Source organism: Anastrepha obliqua, chromosome 5 (assembly GCF_027943255.1).
Source record: "Anastrepha obliqua isolate idAnaObli1 chromosome 5, idAnaObli1_1.0, whole genome shotgun sequence".
Lineage (NCBI taxonomy): Eukaryota > Metazoa > Arthropoda > Insecta > Diptera > Tephritidae > Anastrepha > Anastrepha obliqua.
The window spans coordinates 47,746,290-47,767,212 of record NC_072896.1 but is presented as its reverse complement, the minus strand read 5'-3'; the positions used below and the strand labels follow the sequence as shown (position 1 = coordinate 47,767,212).

Genomic DNA, 20,923 nt, shown 5'->3' with positions numbered 1-20,923 from the left:
TGGCATCAAAGTCGCCAATGAAACGGATTATGCCCACCTGAGTTTGTTGAAGTCTCGGCTCAGGACTAAAACTAAAAAGTTTACTATGTACAAAAACCCTTACTTATCGGACAAATTTTAACGTATGGATGTGAGGTGTCGACTCTTAAGTTTGCTGACTGTGCACAGATTAGTAACATAGAGTGGAAAATTTAAGAAAGACAGGTGACCCAATAAGAATGGATGACGCTAACTATAGAATCCGGTATAACTCGGAACTAAACTATCATATCTTACTCAGAACGAGACAGCTGTGCGATTTGTTAAAGCACAGCGCATAAAACGGCTAGGTCACGTTACCCGTATGCCTGCTGATTTCAGCGCGACAGGGAAATTAATAGGCATGAAGGCCAAAAGCAGATTAAGGATATACGCGGTAGAAACCGATCTCAAGGATTTGGGAATTCGTAACTACGAAGCAAAAGCTCAAGAACGACCGCTTTGGAGCAGCATTGGAAGGAAGCTTTTTATGCACCCCGCATTGTAGCGCTATGAATGATGATGATGAAAGATCCGAGACAATAAGCAGCAATCGTACAATCAGGTTTATATAAATTATCCCCATTTGATGACACCCAAGCAGAGTCTCCTGGTTAAAAACAAGTCAATTCAATGCCAACCAAATCCTAGGCTATTAAGGTCATCGCACAAAATACTTGCTTGTCAACCTGTCACTTATTTTTTAAAATTCTTTAAGAATAATATAAACTGTATCACTTAAGCTGTGATCCGAAATTATAAAAAATTGTGAAATTAATGCAGTCCTTATTTACATTACATTCCTCCCTATAATACATTCGTGGAGTTTTAACTTTACCAATATTCCTCCTTTTTTATTAAATATTGCGATTTGAATTTCATTTCAGGTACTCTATCGTATAAAATCTGACCCACTGTCTGCATGTATGTATGTTACATACTTGTCTATATAATGGAATGTATATGCAAGAATAGATCCCATGAATGCAACTAGAAGTGTTTTATCAATAGATGTAAGGAAATATAGAAATTACCTAAAATTTTCTTATCAGCCATATATGTGTAGGCTGCTGTATGCACTAAATACCTAAGAATGCGCTAAAATATACAAACATATGTACATGCGTATGTTACAAGCAAGTAAATATGTATGGTATGAGAGTAAGTGCACGCCTTATCTAAAAGTCTTATATGTATGTAGCAAAATCTTGATATTTCATTATAAAAGCTTTTAAGCTAGAATTTTATGTAAGTGCCGTAATTTCTTATTAGAATACTCGAATACTCGAAAGTTGATCATCGATCGTTTAGTGGCCAGCAAAGCTAAAAAATAGCAAATCGTATAATAATTCTGAATCTGGAAACACCTTAGTTGAAAGAACTTGTAAGTGGCAAAACGACTGTACCTAAGTTCGAATGTTGTAGTTTCGAGTCCTATCCTATTATGTTGTTCCACAAATAGAGCGGCCTACAGTTTTAAGCCGACTCCTAATGGCAAATGTTTTTCGTGAGGAACTTTTTCATTGCAGAAATACATTTGAAGTCCTAATATCACATACAAATAAGAACAAGCATGTATGTATATGTGTGTGTACATATATAAAGGTTAGCAACAAGAGGCGCGCTACGTTAAACTCGTACCAATAAAATTCCATTATTTTGTATATGCATACGTATGGTAGCTATGTACTCGTGTGTATGTGTGTAATAATAATTTTGTATAGTAGTTTTAAGGTTCACTTTATCTTCACTACGGTTATGGGCCTTCAACTTCATTTTCAACTGTGTATAGAAAGTCGACTCTGTGAAATGACCCTGAATAAATAAATAAGTAAGTACAGTAGGTTCTGTTTTTATGCGGCTTTTTTTATGCGGTTTTGAAATAGTGCGGTTTTTTTTTTTAAATTACAAAATGCATGTCGACCTATCGGGAATTGTACATATAAACAAGATTCTAAACCAACTAAGCAAAAACTCATCACAGATTACATCAGAAATGCTAACCCTACAAGTATGGAACCGCCTACATAACTATCTAGATCAGACGTGTACATTTCCTCAAGTGACGAAAGTGATTTTACGCCAAATCCTAAACGAAGGCGCAAAATGTGGGTATTGTCTGATTCTATTTCTGACGTAAATTTATTTTTCGATTCTGACGTTTCTTAAATAAAGATATAATTTTCAAAAATACAATATTTTGTTTATGCGATTTTATTTAATTATTTCAGATTCATGCGGTTCTTAACACTTTTGAAACGTATCTATAGTTTTACGATAGAACTAGTAGCTTTTTTTATGCTGTTTCTTGCGGAACGTATCTACCGCATAAAAACAGAATCTACTGTATGTCATTTCTTACACACATAATCGTATATACATCTAAGAAGGTCCATCATATACATACATACATACATACGTACCATTTTTCTTACATTCACTTTTATCTATGGATTGTGCTACAATAACAGTTCATAAATCAGCACAAAGTATTGCAGATACATACAAGTCGTGCCTACATACACATGCACCTATATCCATATCTACATGCTTTTACTCGGAAATGTACATTCTATGTTATTTGTATGTACATAAAAAAACTGATACACACTTTTTCGATATCCAAACTTTTTCAATTAAATAATTTTGAGTCTGATACACTCTTTCTTGATTGAATCACGAAAACACGATTGTGACCAGTTTATTTTTCCTAAAATAATACATCAGTTAATTATTGAGTATGTAAAGTCATAAAATGATAAAGCGCCGACTCGGCGTTAGTCGCACATTTGTATGCACATACAAACACAGATACATATATTCGCATGTTTTTGCATCGATACACACACATGTATGTACTTATGCAAACGTATGAACATATGTATAGTTACGTGAATAGTAAGTGAAAGAATAGAAGTTGAAATATGCATGCATACATATCTATATGCATATAAATGTGCTTGAAACTACTCTAAAGCGAGTCACTTAAGCTTGACCGTCTCCTTAAATATATGTAAATGGTGCATAAAAATAAAGTATCTACTTATACTTAAAGGAACATACGTACATGCACACAAACATTAGCGCATAAATCCCAGAATTTTGCGGAAAGTAGAGGAAATGAGACCGTCGCAGCCGAATGCGTTGATGCGTAACTACCATTCGGAAGTGCTCAGATTCGAATCTCCGTTCATGAAACATCAAATAATAGAAAAAGTTTTTTCTAATAGCGGTCACCGCTCGGCAGGCAGTGACAAGCCCTCGAGTACATTTCTGGCATGAAGAAGATCCTCATAAAAAATATCTGCCGTTTGGAGTCGCCTTAAAACTGTAGGTCCCTACATTTATGGGAAAACACGAAGATGCTCACCGCAAATAGGAGGAGGAGCTCGGTCAAAACACCCAATAAAAGGTCAATTATGAATATAGAGGAAAATTAATATTATTTAAAAAGAGCTCAATTGCTTAAATGAGAACAAGAGAGCCTTGTACCAATTCCTACTTCATTGCAATTTTGAAAGTTATACATACATATGTATATGTTAAGTAGAGTATAATATGTTATTGTTCAAAGATTGACCAGAGTTGCTGGTTAGTTTTCAAATGGTTAATTCTATAGTGAATATTTTTTTTTTCCTTGTTAACTCATCTCGGGAGCATAGAGCCTCGCAAGACTTGTCTTGCGTTGCTTTCGTTAATCTATTTGATTTCGGACAGGGTAGGTGATTAGCCTGCGACTAATATTATACCCACTAAAAATATTATTTTTATTTACTAACCCAGTAATAATTATTTCTGATAAACTATATATCTTTGAACAATCTTTGACAAAACTTCTTATTTGACTCTAGCAGGTTTGGCCTTTAAAATAATTATAGTGTAGTGTTTACAGTATACTCGAATTGTAGTAGAGTACATAGTACAGTGGCTTTACTTTACAATTTTATGTCGCTCCTGAACGGCACATGAGTTTTGCCAAAGACCGAGCGCTGTTTGAGAAAATTCTGATGTTTAACCTCCGCAAATCAATACATCTTGCAAATACATATAATTTAGATAAATTAATCCCGATATTTTGTTTTTACCATTTGTTAAAATGGTTGCTAGAGTTGTAGCTGCGATATTACATTCAAAATAAGACATTCCACGCTGTACCATTGGGTAAAAAGTAAAATTTGGAGCCTTTAAAATGACAATTCCGAAGATTCAGAATTTTTCAGGATATATCACTAGTATTCATATATCATAAATTCGATTTTCGAGTTACATGTGACGATGAAATTATCCGTAGTATATTCATCGAATCGAGCGTCATTGAAAAAAACTACGCAATAAAATAGTACGAAAAATTGTATGTTGAACTGTCGTCCTATGTACTAGAGTTTGAACTCTAAACCACGAAAATCGATAAAAGAAATTTTGCAATGATAATGTATTTCTCTGAAACTTTTACGCCTTCATCTTATGGCACACTGAACTAATTGTGAGAAATAATATAATAATCGACACCATTTTCTTTTTCTTTTTTTTTTTAATTTTTTTTTTTTTATATCGCTGCGCCAGCTTCGAAGGAATAACAATTGCCTCCAATGAAAGCCCGAAACCAAAGCCCACAAAAATACCACAGTATCAAAACTTACATATAAAAACCCCAAAGCTTACAAATTCCCTTACAAATATGGTATTTATAAATAAAAAATAAAAACTATAAATAGGTAAAACGAGAAATAATTAATCATGCTTGAACTGAAAACTGAATAGAGTTCAAATCAGGACCTTAGTAGGGGCCCTCACAGGACATTGTCTCATAGTAAATCATGCAAAGAGATTAGGCGTTTACACGCATGATTTCTGCCGTAGCTGCAGAAATGAGGAGGAGTTGGAAACAATTCAACACCTTTTTTGCACATGCCCAGCTCCAGCCAGAAGCAGGAACCGATTTTTAAAATCCTTAACCAATATATGTAGATAATCTATACACCTTAGGTATCAACAACCTTTTACGCTTTGTCAAAAGCTCAGGATGGTTCAATATGGAGAGGGAAATGTAGCCCAGTCCCCGCGGCTCACAACGGACCCATTTCGTGGTCTAAGTGGCATCGTTGTTTCTATGTGCGATGCGGCTGCCAAACCTAACCTAACTACAATTTTTAGGATTTATTTTATTTATCAATTGTTGCTTCATATAATCGAAGCTTAGCGGGAAAATGTAAATCTTGTAAATTCAGTAATGAATTTCCAACATTTATGATTATTCTATTTTTAATTGCACATTTTCACTAACAAAAGTAAAAAAAAAAATAAATAAATAATTCGGGGCGTGCGTCATATGTATGTATTTATATGCATACCAAAAATTTCAAGACTTGTTTTTAAACCAAAACATTTTTTTTTTACTTTTATCCAAACGTTGATCACTGTTTGACGCAGCGTCACTGACTAAGGTTACACCATAATAGCCTTCAACTCGCCCGAAATCCGCACCTCACTCTGCTTCTAACCACTTTCATTAGCTTAGTTAGTTCTTGTGATTGTTCTTCTTGTGAATAGGCACGTATGTACTAGTAAGTTTGCGTACATATATATGTATGTATGTACGCCTGCACTTCACACCAAATAAAGGGCGATTCAATGTTTGGAGTTTTCTTATTTGGAATAAAATTTGGAAAGTAAAATTGAATTTTAAATGTAAGCGATATTTTTTTTTTGAAAATACTCAGTAAAATAAATATCAAAAATTACACATTGTGTGTAGTGGTATACATATGTATGTAGGTATATGCTAGTATTTTAGCCAACTTCCATCAAAAACTTAAATGTTGTTAGGAGCTACGTTATGTTTCATCTGGATTTCATCCACACTTTGATTATCATATTAAAAGACTTTAGCGTATCCAAAAGGTGTTTCTACGCTTCACTCTAAGGTTTTCGAACTTTGTTCACTTAATCCCTAGTGCCAGATGTATGCTAATCAGCTTATAATCTTTCAATTTTAGAATAACTATTCTCTTCCTTGCCATTGTCTGTGATAATATTAATAGGATAGTTGATTTTTCCTTTCTTCTGAAGCGCATTTATTGCTACATCACTTAAAGCTGTCTTCAAAATTAAAACTTTTTTTTGGAATGCCGTTAACGCTCATATATATAAAGCTTTAAGAGAATTGAATTCCCTTTAAAATTCCTTATTGTGTAGTTAATTTGAATTATATTGATTTAGTCCGTAAAAATACCTATATTTCTGGATTATAAGGTGCATAAATAAATAAAATATCAGTCGCTTCAACTTAAATGGCTGATTTTTGATATATTTTTAATTTTTTTTTTTTTTTGCTTTTAAATATTTTTGAATACTTACGTCATATATTATGGAAATTATATGAATATTTATACTAAAAATAAAGGAAAAATAGTAAAAAAATCATATACGCAATATTTAATTAATGATATTTGTTTGAATAATACCGGCTGTGGTTATGCCTGAAAGAATATTGTAGTACGAGTATATGTAAGCAGTTTACCACTGTTAACAAATAACCTTTCTGTTAGGTCTGCAAAGTTCAATTTGCTCCTTACTGAAACTGAGTAAACAATATTTTTTTGGAAATTTGTGCAGTTAAATATGATATTTAACGGCGGTCAAGTATAAAATATATAAAAGCTATTAAAAATTGTAAATTGTCAAGCGAAAAAATACTCCTAAAAGCAACTGTTATGCATCAGTCTGTTCAGACAGTCGATCTTAAACCTGTTCTGTGAGGGGCTTACCAGCTTACATTGCATTCGTAGTAATGCAAAATTTGGCAAATGTGTACATTTTAAAAATAGTCATTGTAGAATTTTTTAGTTCACCGGCATAATTTAGAACAGCGGCGCATATAATATATTTGAATAACTGTTCATATGCATACACATATTTCATCAGCCATCTCTCAAATTGAGCACCCTTTAAAAATAATCCAGTTTATACGTTCGCCGAACGTCATAGCTTTTATTGTAGCGTACGCAGCATTCGTGCACACACATACATTTCCACGTATACGCGTATATACGAGAGTATCTTTTGAGTGTATAAATGGGGGTTTCCTCACTCTGGCATAGCGCATAACCGGCCATCTACATATACACACAGCTGTTTACGAAGAAGCTGGGGGTTACCATTGACTAATGGGCGCCAAAATACCTTTCCCCTTCCATCACATTTACGTCAGTCAATATTGTGCTCAAGAGCCATTGGAAGCTAAAATCTGTAAAAGAGAAGTGACAATGAAAGCACTTGAGCAGTTCTGATTTATTTTATTTATGCATTGGCATTTATGTACGTAGGTAAGAGTTTACAGTAGGCAACAAATAAGTACAAATTATATGAATCGAAATACTAAATGATGTTTTTGCTAAAACTTAAAAGCTTTTATATATTATAATTCAATCCTGAAACTAGTGATCTATTAAATTAGTCAAGTCTTGTTTCCAGAAATTTGATTGTTACCGAAATTCTTTGGGTATGACCACTACTCGACTGGACTCGGGTCCGACGATCACCGTAGATATGAAACATCAAATGATAAAAAAGCGTTCGCCACTTGGCAGCCAATAAGAAAACCTCCGAGAGCACCTCGGTCATGAAAAGGTGTCTTGTAAAACCATTTACCGTTCAGAGGCGGTATAAAAATGTAGGTGTCCCCTTTTTTAGGAGAGAGAAAATGAGGGCAAGAAGATGGATTCCACAAAAGATATATACGCCATAAATACACACTTTCACTCACTAAATTTTATGCTTGCTCAATTTTTTTCGTTAATCTATATATATAAAAAGAAGTTACATTTCCTTGGTAATCTTATAACTCAAGAACCGCCGAACCGATTGACACAAAAATTTTAGAGTTCTTTTCTATCTTTGAGGAGGTGGTTTGTGTGAAGTTTGATTGAAATCGGTGCAGCCGTTCCTGAGTTATGACATTTTATGTGAGTAATGGTTTCCTCTCATACGAAATGCCTGTATGGGAAAAACAACAACAAATACACAGCCGCTTATGAGCGTTTCTGTTGTACTGTTGTGGTTGTAAGTGTATTATGTTAATATTAATTTTGGACGAAAATATAATAAAAACTGGAGCATTCAAGGAACTGGAAAAACATTTTTAACTTTATTTATTTTAGCATAATTTATTTAGCGTAAAAAATTGAAATGGAAATTAAAGAATCAAAGTTTAATTACAAGTTTTTATCGGCTCTTTCACCTTATCTGTATATAGGTGACCACCACAATCAAATTTTAAAAAAGTACAGAAAAGACTATTGTGACATCTTTAGAAAGTATGTTGAATGAAAAAAATCAACTAATTCAACTGTTTAAACATTTTACGAGTTCTATAAAGAAAACTTAATATGAAAAATTTCTTGCGGTATAAAAAAAACATTTTATGTATGGTGGTGCGAAGCCCACTGGGAAATGCTAGTTTATTATAAAAATATAATTCATTTCATAACAAAAACCTTGTAAATCAATGCTTCACACTTTGTACAAAATTTAAAAAATTTTACATCATATTTATAATAATGTGTAAGTAAAATCGCGCTGATTTTTTCTTTGCAAGAGCGAATTTTCTTCCATATTTTTTGTATGTAAAAAATATTTTTTTTTTAAATGCATTATTATCTTCTTTATACTAAGCTGATTTCTATGCGTTTAGTTTGCCTAATCAAGGCGACATTTTAAAAAGTATTTAAGAGCACACGAGTTTGACTGAAATACTCGTATATGTTTGTACTTAGATTATCGATTTTTTAAAACGTAGTAAAACCAGTTAAGTCTTGCTTAACAGAGCTCTAAGATTAATAACCCATTTGCTACTAAAAAGGCAGTAATATTTGGAAATCATTAAAATAGCCATATGAAAACAAATATAACGATAACCTTAAACTATAAATATATGTATATATGTAGAAGGTATGTTATTTTACATTACTTTTACGTTAACATTCTTTTTGTAACAGATATTTACATTACTTTTACGTTAACATTCTTTTGTACTAGGTTTTTCAATAAGTTTTGCGGTTCGATAAGAAAGGGCGATGCTAATAGCCTACATTTTTTTTTTTTTTTGATATGTTGGTTCACTCTTCATATAAACGAATGCGAATTTTCATTTCAATCTGCCAATTCATTCTTGGTTTACAAACCATTTAGTATCAACGTGTCACAGTATTTTCTACAATGGAAAAAATGAAGTGTTGTGCAGTGATTGAATTTTCATTTTTGGAAGGTTTAAAAGCAAAGGAAATTTATGAACGAATGTTGAAAGTATACATAAATAGACTTTTCGCCAACAATTAGTGCAGTAGAAAGATGAGTTGCTGAATTTAAAAGTGGTCGCACAAGCCTTGAAGGCGATTCAACGTCAAAGATGTCCAAAAATAGAAAGAACACCAGAAATCGTAGAAAAAGTACAGGATATCTCATTGGAAAATCGTCGAGTGACTGAAAGAGATTTAGTAGAAGCCCTAGGTATCTCATTGGGTAGTGAGATATGTGACGTATTCCACACAATCGAACAAGAACACTTTCGAATGTGACTTTTCTTCAGCACATTTAGAGCGTTTTCAAAAGTTTAAAGTGGATTTTGTGCGTGAATTCATCACAATATACCCAAGACAACATGATCTTAAATCAAAATAAGAGGCTGAAGAGTGATGTGAACCTGGGTATTCGGCTCCGAAACGAGTTCGTATATAGAAATCGGCCAAGAAGGTGTTAGCATCAGTTTTTTGGAATGCGAAAAGAATTTCGATGGTGGATTACTGGCAAACTGGTAAAACAATAAATTCTGAATATTATTGTAACCTTTCAGCTGGTCGAAAGAAAAATTTAAAATTCTTGAAAAAAGACCCAGTTTGCAAATAAAAATATTTTTCATCAGGACAACCGTGTCACTAGAGCATTTTGACAATGGCTAAAATCCATGAATTAAAGTTCCAATTGTTGGAACATCCACCGTATTCACCAGATTTGGCCACTAGCAACTTCTATCTGTTTCCAGACCCAAAAAGAATTCATACGTGGAAAGCCTTTTTCATCAAATGGTAAGATCAGTAATAGCTTTGGAAGCGTATTTTGCAGCCCTTCCAGATTCTCACATCGGAGCAAGTGTATTGACGTTCAGGGAGACTATAATGAATAATAAAGTGTATATATTGAGCCGTAAGCCCTGGCAGCTAGTGCTCCTTTTTTTTATTGTAAAATAATAATTTATTGTTATTTTCCATATATTAAATTAAATTAATTAATAAAGTGTATTTCAATCTATAAAATTATGTTTTTCTTATCGAACCGTAAAACTTCTGGGACTTCTGACTACTGTAAAAGTATAGTATAAAGACTTTTCTTCGAAATTAATGTAGCCGGCCATATGAATCGAAACTTGATTGAGTTCAAATCGTACCACATTTAAAAGTATAATAGTTAAGAAGGTGCCTCTGCCCGGCGGGTTGATGCCCTCATAGGAGCAAAGAAGTACATCACCGCCATTCGAGAGATGCGATGAACGAGGCGAGGCGAGAAAATCTTTGAATCTTGGGACGTCTACTACAGCTGCCATGTAAAGGAGCGCAAATTCGGTGTCGGATAAAATGTGCTGGGTGAGAGACATCGCCGCCAAGTACTTCGGTGCGCCAGGGTCTCGCAATAATCCACATGCAAGCGAGACTCCCCGATATATCGTTCATTTGCCTACGCCACCATGGAAGAGAAGAACGATGCGCCCAAAGACTGTTTCTATGAGCACCTGGAACATTCCTAACAGCGCTGCCAACCCATTACATAAAAGTCGTGCTTGGCGACTTCAATTTCAAGGTAGGTAAGGAAGGGACCTTTGGTTCCACAGTCGGAAAATTCAGCCTACAAGGCGAACCATCCGCCAACGGACTGCGGTTGATTGACTTCGACGGGGCCAGAAATATGATAGTCTGCAGCACCAGATTCCAGCGCAAAAAAATGCATCAAGCTACAACGCTGCCTCCTGATTGAAAAATGCAAAACTAGAGCGGTCATGTCGCAATAGATGGAAGACACACTTCCGGTGTTTTTAATCCGCAGAAAGAAAGGACAAGACCTATAGGGTCACGACATTGCGAACCAAGTCGAATCGCTTCCGAGAGCTGAGAAAAGAAGGGAGATATATTATCCAACACAATAAACGAGAAGCGGAAATACGTGAGTGCGAAGAACTTGAAATGCTATCCGACAATTCTACCAGGAATATTTATTTTACTTAAAAAAAGGTTTCAACACCAGGGCGTTTTCGTGTAAGAATTACGGCCTGGCGGCTAACGTCCTGATCACACTTAAGTTATGGAGAGAAAACTACTCAAGCTTGCTTAATAGTGACAACAGTGGATGCCACAAGCTGGCATTACGCTACTCGACCACGACGAAACGCGAATAGCAATAACGCGGCTAAAGAACAGCACAGCCGCGGGAGCCGACGAACTGCCGGCTGAACTGCTCAAAATGACGGCGAGGAGCTGGTGTGGAGCTGCATGCATCAGCTCCTACAAAGATTATCCAAATACCACGAATTAGTATTATGCATATCGAATGCAGGTTTCTACCGAACGTATTGTACGAAAGACTGAAGATTATCATCAATCAACTGATTAGAGTTTATTAGCGTACCTTTATACCTAGAAAATAAACAATTGACCTAATATATTCACAATACACCAAATCGTGGATAATATAAAAGGGAGTTGCCTATATGCCGCGATATCTAAATTCGATATCCTCGCAAAACTAGCATGACTGTTCAAAATCACGTTGAGCAATACTAGCAGCTATGTTAGAATTGCGAAGTTACCGAGCCATTTGGTACCTAACGAGACTTCAGTACTGCGATCGTATGATTATTCAAAACATTATTTTCAAACTGAACTTACCGCGAGTGCATGTCACCATTCATTACGACACTACCGTAAATTCATCACGGAAAGCAAATTTCGAAAATCTTCCTTGATCACATCAGTCATTAGTAAGCGAGGATTAGTAGAGGAACTGTCTGGACTAAATATAACTATTATAATGTTTAGCAATCCATTATTGGAGAATTATTATTCGAAATGTAAATGCCTTCTGATTCCATGTAATATGAAAAACCCATAATTATTGTTAGTTCAATTTCCATACAACAAAACTTGGAAATAACTTTTGCTTATTATTATTGCTCAAAGGCGGAGAAACGTCGCCTTGGCTTTAGGATAGTGTAAAAACAAACAAGTAACCGTATTTATTATATACTAATTATGACCATAAGAAATTTCGTTTACTGCGCCAAAGATGACGGCAAATTGAGAAGTGTATTCTGACCACCCGGTAAGTATGCAACGCCTCGTGATCTAGACAGTTGATAGGCAATATCTTCAGCTGCTTCGATACGTCGCAACTCGACCAAACCATCACCAGCTTGACCGAATGCTTTAGCTAAAAGATCTGCAGCCGAGGCATCGCCCTCTGCGGAAATGATGGATGCCAATTTCTGTTGTTCAGCCTTTTCTACTACGAAACGTGCTTTCTCGGCCTCTTGTTGTGCAACTTGTTTCATTTCTACAGCAAGAGTGAATTCTCGGCCGAAAGTCAAATGTGTGAGGGAAATATCATCGAGGATGAAACCAAACTGCCTGGCACGCTCAGTCAATTCTTCTGATACACGTTGTGATACCATCTGCATAAATAATTTTAAGTTTATTTACAAATTAATTAATTTATATATATGTATGGAGACAGCAAACTTACTTCACGTTGGGTAATCAGTTCACCAGCATCGAATTGCGCGACCACAGCTTTAAGCACTTCAGGGGCAATTGATGGAAGAACTCTTTCATCGTAATCTTGACCAAGGATCGTATAAATTTTTGGCAATTGATCCGGAATGGGACGATAAAGAATACGCAATGTGATGTTTACATTCTGCAAATCCTTACTTCCAGTTATAACGGGAACATTTCTAGGCTGGGAGCGGATATCATATATGATGGGACGTTGAACCCATGGAATGAAAAAATGTGTACCCTCGCCTACTACTTCTTGCTGCACGCCAGTAAAGCGATCAAAGATAACAGCCCGGTGGCCACCGTCAACATTATATAATGCCGAATTTACTACTCCTCCCAAGACAGCAACGCCAAGACCCAGCTGACTAATACGGTTGAAAAATTGTGCTGCCATTTTACCAGTTCCCTTGACCTGTTGAAATGTACACCTATTTAAAATTTTCTAATCCGATAAGAAATCCAATTAGCGGCTTATTTCGCCATTTTCTAGGTTAGAACATCATGTTTGCATATCAACAAAGCAGCATGAATATTAAGAGTTCACAAAATCGTATCAATACTTTGATGGGTATTAACGTTAAAACTTTCACAAAAATAAGCAGTTACCTATTAAAAATTTTATATGAAAACTTTGGACGAACTTGGCCACAAAATGTTCACACACGATGGATGAAGATACACGGAATGTTCTGCAATTACGCTGGAATCGACTATTTTTATCGATATTTTCGAAGTTTTTATTACAAATGTAGCGCTACCGCAACGACTTTTTCGATATCAAATAAGGTACAATTACACAAGAAATTTGAAATAGGGGTGTTCGCAATGCAATTAATTGGTATGAATTAACACAAATTTTATCAATTCGTATTAGCGCAAGGGAGAATTAAAATTCGCGTAAACATTTGCAATTATAACAAAATCACAGATATCGTTTTGAAACGCGCCCAAAGTCCGCCTACGAAAAAGGAAGTTATACACAGAAATATTGTGGATATCGTAGCCGTAGTTGGACTGATGAAGGCTGTTTCTTCCATATGCGGTCAGAAGCAAAATTGAAAGTAGACATTTTGTATTTCAAACTGGAGGTAATTGAATGCAGGTTTTAAAGAAAATATATTTATATTATCTTAAATGGTAAATTTCTGATAAACGTTTAATATAGCTTTATTCGTATTTTTCGTTGTAATTTTCAGAAATTCAAACAAAAATTAAAGGGTAATTACACCAAAAGAATTTTTTTTTTAACGGTAGTAAACTAGTTTTCGAAATATTAACGCCTTTAAAATGCTTCCATATATCATTTTTGAATTAGCGCCTAAATATTTTAGTACAGTTATAAGCAGTAGAAAAAAAGTATCGATTACTATTTCTTTGTTATTTTTTTATATGACAACCGACATGTCAAGGATTCTAATCTGCATACTTGTGCTCTTTATCCGAGAAAAAAAAACTCGCTACATAGTGAAAGAGGACATCAAAAGGAATCTCTGGCGCAGAGTTCACAGCGTCATATTAGTCCTTGGAGAGCCAATGGACGCGGCATAGTTTAGAATCGACCGGCCGATTGACTTAAGCCTTTCAAAATCACCGTCAAAGAATTTAAAAAAGTTAAATTGGACTGTGTATATTTGCAGATTTCCCTTATGTTAACTTGTTTTAATTTAAATTTTCACTTTTTTTTCAAAATATTGATTTTTATTTGTTTACTTTAACAAATAAATATATATCATGTAAAAACTCGCAACTTCCCTTCAAACGAAAGTCGCTTTCATTCACCTTCATTGCAAAGTTTTCAGATTTGAAAATCTTAAAACATGATGACTTGTGCAATTGATAACAAACTATAAGTACTTCCAATATTATGTCTAGGTATTACATATTATGAAACACCTAACTACTAGTATCTGTGTGTTCAGTTCTTTCGTGGTCGCATAAGGTTGTAGGAAATACATCAGCTGAACTGTACACATATAGATCAAAAGAAATAATTGAGGTTATACAGTTATTTTGAGGACCTTTTCTTTTCCCCTTACCAAAAATTTTATTGAGTCATGATTGCACGGCCCGTAACCTTGGGCATCTTTTTATTAGTCGAATCTTCAAGTTCCTTTGCTTTATAGTAATGTGGCGCAACCTCCAGCAGCCACTTGCTATCGATTTCAATCACTTGTCGCATATACTCTTTCGTTGTAAAGACAAGTTCATGATATAGCAGCCACCTGGGCAGCTCCTCAAAAAGCGACGAATTGGGGTGAATCAAAACAGTTTGATTATGTTTTATTGTCTTATAATTGCCATTTTTCGACAATTTTGCTACATGGTAAAAATACCCGGCTGTGACGGCCTTTCTTACGTTAACCGTCTCGGGCAAACAAGAAACCATGTCGATCTCAACACGCTGCATTAAGCCCACCAATTGTTCGCGAACATCACGAGCGCGTTTCATGGAACGATATTGTATGAAATTTTCGTAACACCATTGTGTGCTATAATCGGTGTCAACCCATTGATTGTAAACCTGCAACAAACTTAGATGATCGCCATGCATGTGATTAAAATTCTTTCGAGCAGTGTCGGCGTGTATTATTTTATCTTTTGGCCGGTAAAAAATGGCGCTGTTCACAGATAACATTGCTGCTATGGACACCAATTCTTCGGAGCACTTATACCTAAAAATATTGAATTAATTTATTGAAGATTTATTATGCATTTTTTAATTACTTTTCGCTCGCCAATAGCATTTTTCCCATCATAGGATCAACTGGAAACTCTGCCATGCGTCTACCTAACTTTGTCAATTCGCCATGATGATTCAAGGCGCCCAGTGCATAAAGCTGTTCCAGAGCTAAAACTAGCGTCTCGTGAGGGGGTGGATCTAAAAAGTCGAAGTGTATGAGATCATTGATACCGAGCGCTTTCAGCATTAGCACTGCGTTCCCGAGGTTTATGCGCTGAATTTCAGGCACAGTGTTATCTTCCAATTCATGTTTATAAGCCCAAGCGGTGTAAAGACGGAAACATTTACCAGGAGCAGTTCGCCCAGCACGTCCTGCTCGTTGGTTTGCTGACGCTTTGGAAATTGGTACAACCATCAATGATTCCATACCCGTTCGAGAATTGAAATTATTTTGCTTTGCAAATCCGGGATCGATCACATATATTATATTATCAATAGTTAACGAAGTTTCCGCTATGTTTGTTGCTAACACAACTTTTCTGGCGTTCGGCGGTGTAGGTTCAAAAATTTTGGATTGCATATCACTAGGCAGATTTGCGTACACTGGTATGATGACCAATTCACGTATTTTAGACCCGAGTCGCTTTACGCGATCCTGTAAAACTTCTTGGCATGTTTCTATCTCATCTTGACCAGTAAGAAATACCAATATATCACCCAGGGGTTGAGTAGCATGTATTTGTAAAACCGAAACACAGCAGGCGTCAATGTAATCCGCTTCTGGAGCTTTCGTATAAAATATATCCACCTGAAAATGAACAAGAAGTAATTAAATTGTATTAAACTGCATTTCTTGAAATTATTTTTAAATTTAATTTTTGTAGCTCACCGGATATCTACGCCCAGGTATACGAAATATGGGCGCATCATCAAAGAACTTTGAAAATTTTTCAGCATCTAATGTCGCGCTGGAAATGAGCAGCTTTAATTCTGGTCGAAAACGCGCTATATCTTTCACAAGGCCAAACAATATGTCTGTATGCAATGTGCGTTCATGGGCTTCATCAATTATCATAACGCTGTAAGAGGCCAGATCCGGTTCTGATAGAAACTCCCTATGTAACGTACCATCAGTCATGTACTTTAGTACTGTTCGTTCTGTTCAAAGAGTTATAGACTTCAGAAAGCAAAAGAAAAAAGTTAAATAAATATTTATACCTGAAGTGCAATCTTCGAAACGGATGCTGTATCCAACTTCATTTCCTAACTTAACACCCATTTCTTCAGCAACACGCGCTGCTACAGACATCGCGGCTACACGTCTCGGCTGAGTACACCCAATTTTCTTCTTATCTTTGGTAAAGCCAGCTTCTACCAAGTATTGAGGGATTTGCGTTGTTTTACCAGAACCAGTTTCTCCCTCAATTATTAAAACCTAAATATTTGGGAATATATGTAACGAAAACGTTTTTGTTTTAGAAGAATTTGCTTATCACCTGATGTTCCTTTACAGCCTCTATTAAATCATCTTTAAATGGATATACTGGTAACGATTTTTGTGTTTCCTCTATTGTCATCCGCTTTCGATCTGCTTCAGATATTTCATCTTTTTTTGACGAACTATCTTTGGAACCGTCCATTGTAAGCGCTTGTATGAACTCAATTTGATCTTCCAGCAACAGTTCATACTCTTCTTTCATCTTGGCATCTTTGGACCCAAATTGAAACCGTGCAGATGCTAACTGTTCAACTTCCCATTTTTTCTGCTCCGAATTGGGCTGTTTTTCCAGTTCATCCACCTCCACATACTCCTCTTAAAATATGGAAGAATATAAAATTTTATGGAATTTTTTATTAGATATAAATTTTATACCAAACAAGTTTTGGGAATAATGTATTTAACCACCTTTTGTCGCTGGTCGGAGCTGGAGGAAATTGTCATTTAGGTGGTCCTACTAAAATTTGCTCTAAATAGAACCATTTTTTAAATAAAAAATGTACTTGAAGACAAATGGGTTTGTTGGATGCATTAAGGCAAAAAGAAAAGACATCATTTAGACTTTTTTGCGCCAAACGGTACTACATTACCGGAGCGATCCAGATTTATATCTGGTCACGAACTGTCATTTCAGCAGTATTCCTATAAAATTTATGTATATCCAAAGTCTGGCAGATTTTTTTATTTTACCTTGTCACAACAGAAAACTTGTTTATGTGAATGAATTGGGGATATGAAATTTCCTTTAAATAATGTACCTAAATATTTACAGCGGACCAAAAAAATGTATGGTCAAACAAAAGTTTAATGCAATAGTTACCTTTTTCTCCTTTTTTTAAGTTTTGAGGAATATGATACCGCTGAATTCTCTCAAGCTCTCGCGCACGTTCATGTTCTTTCGCTATTTGGAGCAACTGCTTTTTGTATTCGCGTTCCTCCCGTTCACGTGAACTTAGACTAGGACGCAAAAACAGATTAGATTAGTTTAAAAATTATTTTCATGCCTTACATTTTGTCGTCAAATAAATATTCGTCATCCAAAATATCCGCCTCGAGTTCAGCTACTTTGTCCTCCTTTCGTTTCTCTAAGTACTTCCGACGAGACTGCACTCGAAGCTGAGGCAGAATTTTGTCCCGATCTTCATGTTCAAGCTTCAGCCTTTTTGCAGCTTCTTCAATAGCTTTTCGACTGGCACTGGATTCCAGTACCTTACGCACCTTACCTTCATCCCGCTTCTTCAGACGCTCAGCGAATTCATCGCGTTCTTTAAGGTCTTTTAACCTGTCTTCTTCCTCACTATCCAATTCTTCGGAACTGGAGCTAGCTGCCCTTTTCTTGTTCTTTGACATAACTTCTTTCTTATGTTATTACTGTTATTAGCAAAATATTACAAACAAAAATAATCTTGTCGCACAATCAGTTTGTTATTATAATTTAGGGCTGACAAAAACCATTCAAATTCCCTTTGGTAATCGACTTTTGTGTCAAAATAATCAATTATTAACACCACAACTTTTTGGAATCGATCAAACTCTTCAAGGCGACTTCATACAAGGTGACTTTTGTTTTTGCAATTTGGTTTGAGTGTCAAAATTTCAACAGCATAGTTTGGCACTTTGACATTCAAGCCGCTAAATCATAGAAAAAAATAAATCAGCTATCATATCACAGAAGTCATCTTGTGTGGACTCAGCGCTAAAATTCGTTAAAAATATCGATTCCCGTTTAATTAACCAAAGAAAGTTTCAAGTTTATTTGTACCTCTTTGAGAAAATATTCTTTTCCAGGCAAGGCGGCTATCCAATTTTATACCAATATATGCAATGTTGTTCCCGTCAACCTTAGAAATGATAAATAAAAGCAAATACATTTAAGTTCTTGTAATAAAATATATTTTTACCAAATAATAGTAGATTATATATTTTGTTTATATTATTTTAGGCTGGAATTTAGAACAATGCCGATCTTGGAATTTCTGGCAAACTATAATGTTTTTTTTAATGAAACTTGGTGGAGATGTTAGTGAGGTGTTAAGGAACACTCTTTATAACTTTAAATTAATCGGGAAATAATAATTTTTTAATTATTTACATTCAAAATGCCCTTGGGAACATCAGTATAATTTGCCACATTACACTCTATATTTTTTAACATTTCACTATAAATCACCAAATATACACTCACACGCGGGTTTGTACCGATTTTTATGCTAATATTCTAATTATATCTATCAAAATTAATTGCAAATTTATTTGCCTATGCAATCACATTCCAATTTTAAGCGCGAACAAGAAGAAGATTGGAATTACAACAGTATGGTGTTGCCGGATGCCTGCAAATGAAAACAAAAATTAAGTACTTGAGTTTAGTGTTAATGATGGGAATGGGGGTTTTTGTGCCTGCTTACTACATACACGCATATGACGTTTTAATTTTGGGTTCAATGGTTTTAACACGGAAAGGAGTTTTACGCAAAAATACTGTGCATTGCGTAGCCGGAGTTGGACTGATGAGGGTTATTTTTTTGAAGTGCGGCCGAAGGCCGCCCACGCGAAAAGGAGTTCTACGCAAAAATACTGTGGATTGCGTAGCCGGAGTTGGACTGATGAGGGTTATTTTTTTGAAGTGCGGCCGAAGGCCGCCCACGCGAAAAGGAGTTCTACGCAAAAATACTGTGGATTGCGTAGCCGGAGTAGGACTGATGAGGGTTATTTTTATGAAGCGCGGCCGAAGGCCGCCTACGCGATAAAGAGTTCCACGCAAAAATACTGTGTTAATTAATTTAATTTAATTTTAATTACTTTATTATTTTTTGTGATACGCTTAATATCATTGTTTTTAAGTTTAAATGAGTTGTATGTTTTTATTTTCAAATTCATTTCTCAACTTTAAATTACAGCAAAAAATACTGCAGTTTTACAATGAACCTTCCACTGAACATCCCTGCGTGCGAACTTCGTTTTCATTTCAGGTGTATGGCAACACCAACTTTTCGCTAAATTATAGAACTTTAACATTAAATTACTTAAAAACTATAAGCCTCCGGCAGGTTCTGTTTTCAGTTTTAAGATGGGTATACACCCCTCTATCACCCCCTTTTTACCGTTTTTTCCAAAGCGATCGGCATTATACTAAATTCTAGCCTTATTTTATGTAAACAAAAGGCCGCAAGCTGATTTTTTCTTTTTTTCATTATTTATTATTTTCATTATTTTATTTACTGATAAATTTAATCGCTCGATTTTTTATCCCAAGTTTTCGACTGCATCGTTTTCCCCCCCTAAAGTAAAGCAATATTTTATTATAGAGTGAAACATTTTCCATGAGCTAAAAAATTATCGAATGTTTAGACACATTATAAGTGGCAATCCTAGACAAGATTTGTTAAAGTTTATTTTCAATGCGCATTTTAGTTATTGAAATATGAAAATAAATAACAACACTTAGCAAAATACTTTGCTGAAAATATCAATTGGTGCGATATTGAATGAATTATCGATTATACAGAATTATTTGTTGTTAATAACTTTTGAACGGAAACAATTTGAATAGGGACCACAAAACGAGCCGATTTGCACATTTATTTAAGATTTTTCATCAATTTTTGGCAACCAATTTTAATAAATTTTCGCTCCTTCAGATTATTAACACTGGGGCTAATTCGCACCGAATACTATCCGTGGTGTGCGGAAGCTACTCTATAATTCTAGTACTTGGTACTCCCTTCCACTTTTTTTGATAAACTTACAATCTTTGTAAGGAGACCAATTTTCTTACAGAATCGTATAAATGTTGTTAAGGATCTTTGTATTGTGAAATATTGTTATTATTGTAAATTAATACTTTTAGTATGGTAAAACTTTTTTTTCCAAGTTGTAGGCTTTTTGAAACTCAAACGTTGG

At 35.1% G+C, this 20,923-nt stretch overlaps 2 protein-coding genes across 2 annotated transcripts; both read right to left on the bottom strand.

Moving 5' to 3' along the window:
* Window positions 1–12,174: 12,174 nt before the first annotated feature.
* Window positions 12,175–13,539, bottom strand: LOC129249402 (protein l(2)37Cc). The gene is made up of 3 exons (XM_054889202.1): window positions 13,449–13,539; window positions 12,805–13,254; window positions 12,175–12,733 (listed from the first exon to the last, which is right to left on the bottom strand). Exons 2-3 carry the CDS (start codon window positions 13,234–13,236, stop codon window positions 12,335–12,337), a joined length of 831 nt encoding a protein of 276 aa, XP_054745177.1. The 5' UTR covers window positions 13,237–13,254; window positions 13,449–13,539; the 3' UTR covers window positions 12,175–12,334.
* Window positions 13,540–14,854: 1,315 nt separating this feature from the next.
* On the bottom strand, window positions 14,855–18,460 carry LOC129249399 (pre-mRNA-splicing factor ATP-dependent RNA helicase DHX16). Its single transcript, XM_054889198.1, has 7 exons — window positions 18,030–18,460; window positions 17,841–17,977; window positions 17,019–17,335; window positions 16,741–16,957; window positions 16,412–16,680; window positions 15,567–16,330; window positions 14,855–15,514 (listed from the first exon to the last, which is right to left on the bottom strand). The coding sequence occupies exons 1-7, from the start codon at window positions 18,368–18,370 to the stop codon at window positions 14,887–14,889; spliced, it is 2,673 nt and encodes an 890-aa protein (XP_054745173.1). The 5' UTR covers window positions 18,371–18,460; the 3' UTR covers window positions 14,855–14,886.
* Window positions 18,461–20,923: the final 2,463 nt, after the last annotated feature.